This window comes from Protopterus annectens, chromosome 9.part0 (genome assembly GCF_019279795.1).
Source record: "Protopterus annectens isolate FY-2018-M chromosome 9.part0, PAN1.0, whole genome shotgun sequence".
Classification (NCBI taxonomy): Eukaryota; Metazoa; Chordata; order Ceratodontiformes; family Protopteridae; genus Protopterus; species Protopterus annectens.
Genome location: NC_056743.1, coordinates 168979744 through 168988562, shown reverse-complemented (window position 1 = coordinate 168988562; position 8819 = coordinate 168979744). Strand labels below are relative to the sequence as shown.

Genomic DNA, 8819 nt, shown 5'->3' with positions numbered 1-8819 from the left:
CAGCTTTTCCTGACTACCATACCAATTATATTCATGAATTTCCGAGTCCTTTTTTTACCAGTGGTTCTAAATGTAATGCAAACAACAAAGGGTAAAGCAGACAACCCTGTCTGGTTCCTGTACTCAAGCAAGAATTATCAGAGAGGACCACACCCTCTTTAATTTGTGCCTCTGATCCCTCTTATATTCTTCTAATCAACCTTATAATCGTATCGGGGAAAGAAAATGCTTCCATTGCACTGCTCATGAAGTCCCAGTCTACTCTGTCAAATGCTTTCTCTGCATCAAGACCCACCAATAAAAGTGGAACTTTCTTACATTCTGTTTTCGTCTGGATCATCAATGTTCTGTTAATATTGTCAAATGTTTGCCTCCCCTCCACAAAACCACACTGATCCATATCTAGCAATTTTGGTATCACCTTTGCTATTCTTTTAGCCATTATAGACATAAACACTTTATAATGGTTTAGTATTGAAATGAGCCTGTATGAAGCTGGATCCAATGGATCTTTACCCTCTTTAGGTATTACAGTTACCACCGCCTTCTTCCAGGATGCTGGTACTTCTCCTCCTCTTGAAATGCTGTTAAACAAAACCTTCCAGATCTTTCAGTTTTTTTCCCTCCTAGCTTCTAAACTTCCACAGGAATACCATCTATTCTTGACTTTCCTGTAGATTGTTTATAAGTAGCTATTTTTATTTCATCCTTTCCTATCCTGTTAGTAACTGAGCTTCATCTACCTCCAACTTTGGCATATTTAATTCTTCCATAAACATTTCCATTTGTACCTTTTCTTGATTTCCGTATTTCTCTGCTTTATACAAATTTTCATAAAATTTCCGAAATATTTCTAATACTTTTACAAGGATCTCTTATCTTCCTTGTTATAGGCTCCCTAAGTTTGGTGACTGCCCTTTCCACTTTTTCTTGCATGAGTTGTGCTAGAATTTTTTGTGCTCTAGAATTATCAAAAAACAGTTGTTTAACAACAACCATGCTAAACTCGTGCACATTATCAAGGTAATCCCTTATTTTATCTTTTAGCGTTCTGCAGTTGTTCATTTTCTTGTTCTGAGAGATTCAACCTATTTTGCAGTACTTAAACATGTGTTAATCCCTCTAAATAATTCTTGTTACTGTTTAACCATATCTCTCTCTCTTTATTTCTAACATAGTTTTAAACTCCACTTTAATTTTATCCCACTCCTTATCTATGTTTTCAGAAGACAAATCTGTCTTCCTGAGTAGTTCCTGAATGAATTCCACAACCCATTCCTTAAATTCCTCTCTTTCCAACCAGTAGGTGGGAAAGTACCAGTGCCTTATTTTCATTTTAATAGCTTGCATTTTTATGTTGGGTGCATGATCGGAAATAGTTATTGGGTGTGTTTTAACACCTTCAATTAAATGCACATGTTCCTGTGAGATATAAAATTTGTATAGCCTAGCCCAGTTTTTGTATCTCGGTGAGTAATATGTAAATTCACTCCCACCTCGGTGAGTAATATGTAAATTCACTCCCAACTCGTAGTACTGAATTCACATCTTCCATGCCAAACATTTTCATAAATATCTTCAAAAATCTATCCTCCCTTGTTATATTTTCCATTCTAGGCCCTCCTAGACACATCTTCACTGTTGCAAACCAAATTCCAGTCTCCATCTATAAGTAATATTCCTTGCTGAAGGTCTGAAGCTCTGAGAATTTTCTTAAGCTCCATTATAGCAGTTTTAGTGAGGATGTAAATGCATGCCAGTGTAATCCTCCTCCCTAGCCCCTTAGTACTATGTATCTTCCATTATTATCTTTTTCCCTCTTCTATCACTATTGGAGCTCCTCTTGCAGTTAATACAAGTACTCCTGTTTTCCTTTGCCCAAATATTCCACTGAATAACCATCCTAAAAAACTTTATCAAATTTGCATGTTCAGTTCTTTTTAGGTTTGTCACCTGTAACAACATAACTATTTGCACTCTGTATTTGTTAATATAGTTCGCAACCCTTTGCTTTTTATATTTATCTGTAAGACCATTCAGATTGAAATACATTGCAGAAAACATAATTTTCTTATATAGTTATTATCACCTTTTATATATAGCTGCTCTTTTGCTAAATGTCTAGTTCCAACTTTTATGTTACATGTATACACTGTTCGGCAGACTGGGGTGGTGGTGCTGCGGTAGCGTTGTTTCCTCACAGTAAGACGTTGTCCTGTTCAATTCTCAGCTAGAGTGTCTTCTGTGCGGAGACATGCGTGAATGGGCATACCTTCGTTGAAGGTTGTGCGTCGGTGCCGGCAACTCGGCACGTAAAAATCTACTGCCAGTCATTAGCGGACCGGAGTTCTGCTGTGGCGACCCCTAACCAGGAAAAGCTATAAGATACAACAACATACACTGTTCGTCAGGTTGGTCTTTTATACATTTCAACAGCATTTGTGCCTATGTCATATCTTACATAACTCTTTTTTTTTTTTTTTTTTTGAAAGCCCTCAAACTGAACAAACCCACAAAAACCCCTCTTAAAGCCTATTAACTTTACATTAACACACAAAACCATGTACATCTTCAAATACTGAAGTTTTTGCTTCGTAGTAAGAATGTAAGTTCTAAGTTGACAGGCTAAAGTTGACCAAAAAGATAGGTTAGTCATGCTAAGACTCATGGTACAGCCTGTGCTATTAGTAAGTGCTATTTGATTTTTCATATGTATCTAACTCTCCCAGTTGAGAAAACACTTCATGACCCACATTTTTGAGCAAGGTTTTAAACTGCAATACATTTACACATTAGCAAATTGAGTTGCATCATTTTACACATTTTCTTTCATGTATTATGTCTCACAGGAAAAGGTAAGCACAGCTCAGCTAATTTTGTCTTATGGACAGGAAGTTAAATATGTATGTGAAATAACTATGTGTAATACAGGTAATTCATATTTAATTTATCTTTTGGGGAAAAGAATAACCTATTCCATTTTTATTACTGTTCTTATAGTATCTGTTAATGTGCATCTTTATTACAACCAGAAATAAGGTAGTCCCTCTTTATTAGTAGGGTTTTCTTTTAAAGCAGGATTTTTTGGAAGTTGGTGAAAATTTGTATGTTGTAATTACTTAGCTGCTTTGTATGGTTGAAACCTTTGTACTCCCATTTAGTTTTCTTTTTTTCCTTACAGAACCACTGCTAAGTGCATGATCGCCTGTGCCTTGACATCTGACCCTAAAGTCAAAAAAGTTAATCAACTAACGAAGGTATGTCTTAGTCTTTCTGTATGATGCTGGAAATAGTGTTTTATTTATGTAAATAATGCTGAAGGATAAAATTAACAGCTTTATCTGTTCCATTTCCTAGATGCACTGGAGGATAGCTGTCGCGCTGCATTGTATGTTTTTCCTAAATTGTCTGCTTATTACTTCAGAAGGAGTTCCTATAGACATCGATAAGACAAAAATAGAACCACATGCAGAAGAAGAAAAACCTGAAACTCAAGTAAGATTTTATTTTATTTAATGTTGACAGGGTTCACCAAATATTTCTGTAAGTGTAAATTTGAATGGAGAAATATAGACACATTTTTCAAAACTGTAATTGTATAAGCTATGTACTTAATTTGGGAGTTGTGTTTTCAATTTAAGGATTCTAGTTATGTAATGTATGAGGGAGCAGCATTGTCATACAGTGGTAGTTTATTTGCACACATACATTCATTCTTTTTGAAGAGTGTGCGTGTTTACATGAAAACTCAGATCTGAGTTCAGAGGAGATTTGATGAGTCTTATTTAGTGTTGTGGTCCTCCCAGATTGCTGACCTCAATGTAACAGTGTTATAACGTGTTATCCAGTTGCTATCCCTACATTTGGTGAAGGCAGTTTCATTTGGATCCCTCGTGGAAGTTTTTAATTGAGATATCCAAAAGACAAAATTTGAATACATGCATACATACCTTTTATACTGCTACTTGCTTCATCCTGCATATGCTTGCGTGCACATAAAAAGTAATATATATATATATATATATATATATATATATATATATATATAATTAAATTCAGTAGCAGATTAAATGTACAGTGGTAGATTGAGTACTTTGGGCCCCCATGCTGTTTAAGTTCATGCCCCCCCTTACTCTGTAATAATAAAAGGACTTCAGTATTGTTAAGATGTGAGCATGTCTCTATGATGGTGGATTTTTCTCAGTAAGTAAAAAGGCATGCACATTGAGAATAAATATAAACATTTTAAACATCTCCTTAATTATATAAACAAAGTAGTTTAGGTTGAATTATTGTTTCTTTTTACGAAATTGGGTATCAGAATAAATAGTTCTCAGCAAAATCAACAAGCAGAATAGAACATAATTTAAAACACTTTTTCCTTGGTGCAGAGGAAGCATTCCCATGAACTGTACCAATATTCAGAATCTGACCAACGAACCTGAGTGGTAGAACTGTACCAGTATTCAGAATGTGACCAGTGAACCTGAGTGGTAGAACTGTACCAGTATTCAAACTCTGACCAATGAACCTGAGTGGTAGAGGGCCACGTGGTTGGAGAATGCAAAGCAGTGTGCATATATTTCTACTTGCCCCTTCATCAAACCTCTTCTGGTGGCATCATCAAGAGCAGTATCTATATAATTGGGGGCCATGGGCTGTCTTTAGGCTGAATTTTAAGGGCAAAAATTGAATAAACAAAAGTTCTTTCTTTGACTATAGCAATGTAATATAGCAACATTTTAGAAATGTCCAGTCACTCTTTCCTTTAAACAGTCACACAGCTGCACGTGTTTTAAGTTGCTAAATACTGACATCTTTGTCAAGCTATGATACTATGCGAGTGCTGGAAATGCATTGCAGGTACACCACTTCTGCCTTACCTGCATTGCGGATCATGCCACTTACTAGCTTGTGCTCCATTTGCTCTGGCCTAGCTGCAGCTCTGGCTTCATTCCTCGATTTCTTAAGGTATAGCTTTACTTACTTTTCTAGAGTGGTGTGTATCAAGTTAACGGGAAACTTACCTTCTAATTCTAGACTACCTGATGCATATTTCAATTTTATTTTACTTATGTAAAATGCCCTGGGAAAAGCATAGTAATCTGTCTTACAAAGAATGCCTTCAGTGTTGAACGTTTTTTTTTTTTTAAATTCCAGCTGTCATAGATTTCTGATACTTCTCTATGGTCAGTAGATTTATTCATTTCTCTCCCTTTTTGGAAAACCACTACATTTCTTATCCATTGGAAGTTAGGTACCCATCTCGCGTAGCTCTTCTTAGGACATCCATTCTCTCAGCATCACTACTGTGATGTTTCACACACACTTCTGGTTTTGTTGAGTCAACAGACATTTTTGCTTCTCAGCTTTCTGTCAGATCACTGTGACTGTATCTGTTTTGAAGAAATATATCTGCGTAATAGAAAACCTCTGTCTCTGCCCCTAAGGCATTCTGTGACTATCTCTACCTTTAAAGAAATGCAAAGAGCATCCATCTTTGGCCAGAGCCATTCAGCTCTCAGTCCCTAACACCGACTTCTTTATTAATTCTCCTTTATCTCTAAAGGTATTAATGACCTCAAAGACAAATCTTCATCTGCTTCCTTATATTCCTGTTGTCATCTTAAGTGCATACCCTGTAGAAAGGATATTTGCTGTTGGGATAGTACAGCAACAGCATAAATATGAGATGTAAAATGTTAAACTGATATTGCTTGGCTCAAGGGAGTAGTCGGGTTTTTCATTTTGTACTTTACATACCTGCACTGTTAGCCCCTCTCTCACATTAATGGTGGTGGACTTTGTTTAGGCAGGGCTGTCCTTGGGTAAAATGAAACTCTAGGCAAAAGGCTCTATGATGCTGCACCAACCCTGCTGATCTCCAGTGCTACCCTGTTTTGTCCACATCCTGGCCTCCCAACACCATCTATTTTTTTTTTTTCTTCACACTCTGACTTGCTCTTACTTTTCAGCGTAAACACCATAACTGGCCAAAACCACATTATAACAGTGGAGAAAATGTCTCTGGTGGTTCGTAGATTCTCAGGAAGCCATGGGCTTCTAGATGCTCTGAGGTACATTTTAAAGCCCGTTTTCCCAACATTTTGATCTAATGATTACCTGAACAAAAGCTCTGTTAAGGAAATAAATTCAGTCTTTTTGTCTTTCAAGGAAAAAATAATTTGTGTCCAAGTCCCAAGTTCAGATCAGACAAAACAATAATTCCGATTCTCAGAGAAGAAACTTGCTTGGAGAGCACCCATATCATATAATAATAGTGCCTGCTTCTCTGTCTCTCCCCCAGAAAGTCACTTTCTGTGCATCTGCCTAGTGTTAAATTGTGTTGACAGTGTATTAACTAACAGCCACATATTTATAGGTGTTACTGTCATATCTAAACAGCATGCTTCCTCACCATTACCCCCAAAGGAAGCCCACCTTCTGTGTACTCCTCTGATGTCAGACTGAAATAAAAGTGAAAGAATGCACAGAGCACAATAACATACTTCAGCTTATAGGTGGCAAACATATGTGTGCATAGCATGTCTCCTTAGTCCTGCACCTACATCTAATATTTGATTGTGACAAAAGTGAAACAATGTATAATATAATTCATCTTGTTCCTAGATGGTACACTGTCCCTACACAAGCTACAGTGACCTTCCTTGCACACCTCTGAAATTTGATTATGAAGAAAGTTAAAGAAATAATGACCACTCTGTCCCCAACAAGCTACAAGTTACTTTTGCTCACTTCTGAGGTTTGATTGCAAGTAAAGTTAAAGTAGTAAAGGCCACCCTATCTGTAGCTCCCATCTCACACACACACACACACACACACACACACACACACACACACACACACACACACACACACACACACTACAGCAACCTTGTATGCACACCTCTGAGAAGGGTTACTTTGACTCTAGGTGAAGTCCACTTCGAAGGCCTTTGTGAAGTCTGCGTCAAAAACACTTTCGTAGCCATGAGCATCAGAAATGCCAGGATCCCAGAAAGATAGACTTGTTTACCAATTTTTATTTTTTACTTCTACCCAAAATACATGTGTCTGCTTCCCAATAGTGTGTGGACGAAGTAACAGTCTGTGATTTTTCACTCACACAGTGCACAGATTTCAAGCACACACACATACTGACAGCCCCCTTGACAAGCTAGGTCCAACAATCGAAAGAACACTGCACACTTGCCCACAAGTAAATTTGGTAGAATGCCAAATCTATGGCATGCATTTGAAGTGTTGGAAAAGCCAGGCCACTTGGATAAACCTACACAGAGACGAGGAGAATGTGCAGAATCCACACCAGATTGAACCACACCCAAGTACTCAACCATTGAACCAAGGCACTGTCAGACAGCTGATTGATATACTGCCCTGCTATTCAGTTTTTTTCACACACATTCTGTCAGGCCTCCACAGGTAGCCGCTTACTGTGTATAGTGCTGATTACTTTGATGGGATTTTAAGAAATCATGGCAAAATTTAAGTACACTGGAACACGCACCGTCACAAACATAAAAGCAGAAGCCATCACAGTAATAGGGTTAAACTGGTTGGAGTGAATGTAGTACAGTGGATGACACTTGCCTGCCATGCACCATGAAACTGTTGAGCAGTAATGAAGCGGCAGTGATAAGTCCCTTTAATCCTGAGGCGGTCTCCATGCTCATCTATTACATCCATTTTGTTGATCACATTTCAGATGTCTGACCATAATAAAAAAAATGCCGTCAGTGAAGTATTCCAGCTTAACTTCACATAAACGCTCATTAGTTGAGCAAAGTCAGAATGATTACTGTTTAACCTGAACATGGTAGCAGTACCTAACCTTTTTTAGTGGCAAGGCCTAGGGCCAACACCACTTAATGTTTTTATGTGATTTTCAAAACCAAGATAACTTTATATTTTTATTTAACAATTTTTTTGCAGTGAAGATGTGACTGTATATGTGTATATATATGAACTCTCATCCCTTTTTTCAACTGCACTATTTAAAAAGAAACTCCAAATATACTTTACAACCCATTGGCTATGTCCTTGTACTAACTCAGACTAAGATTTCTCTTCCTGTTATCCTAGGTTATAGCACTAAACACTACTCACTTCATAGCCACTTTAAGACTACTACCTTCTAGGTTACACTAATTGTACCCAGGAAAGACTGTATGAACATGTTACTGCCTTATAGATCAGTTACTGCCCTTAACTAAGTCTCCCTACCTTGTAAATAACTATTCTCTTATGCCATATTTACAACTTTAATTTGGGAATCTATGTCTTTCTTCTGAATACTCTTTTCTTCTATTATTGTTTAGTCCACAAAAAAAAAAAAAAAAAAAAATTTTTCTAGTTTGTTTTAATATTTTTATCTATCATTATTGCTAAGTTACCATGTAAACAAGTGTTTTGTCTGACACGTGAACTGAAACTGAAGTTGCAATGTTCTGTTTGTTTTTGTTTTGTTTTTTATGTGGAGCTTTTCACCCCGGGACTCTATTGAAAATGGGCATATAACCAGTTAGACTAGCCTGGTCAACAAATGTAAAATAAAATAAATAAACAATAAATATATAATTTTACTTTTACTATACTTTTAATTGTGTGTGTAGTGATGTGACTGATGAAAGAGTGGCATGTCCATGTATGCCTTGTAGCTGTTCTTAGATTGCAGCTGAGCAGAGTTTATTCTATGGCTGACAGGGCTCCCACTGTAAAGCCTATAAGAATACCATAAGGAGCTGAAGTGTTGTACCGGCTTGCTTTAATATCTGCATATTCATCTTTGTTGTGCATCT

The 8819-nt window shown here is 37.0% G+C and overlaps 1 protein-coding gene across 3 annotated transcripts in view; it reads left to right on the top strand.

Moving 5' to 3' along the window:
• The window catches only part of NUCB2 (nucleobindin 2), a 736170-nt gene that overhangs the window by 81994 nt on the left and 645357 nt on the right, over positions 1-8819 (top strand). For all 3 annotated transcript variants that reach the window (XM_044082707.1, XM_044082708.1, XM_044082709.1), the window contains exons 2-3: positions 3182-3257; positions 3358-3495. In XM_044082707.1, coding sequence (XP_043938642.1) covers positions 3182-3257; positions 3358-3495 — 214 coding nt within the window. The remainder of the gene's footprint in view (positions 1-3181; positions 3258-3357; positions 3496-8819) is intronic.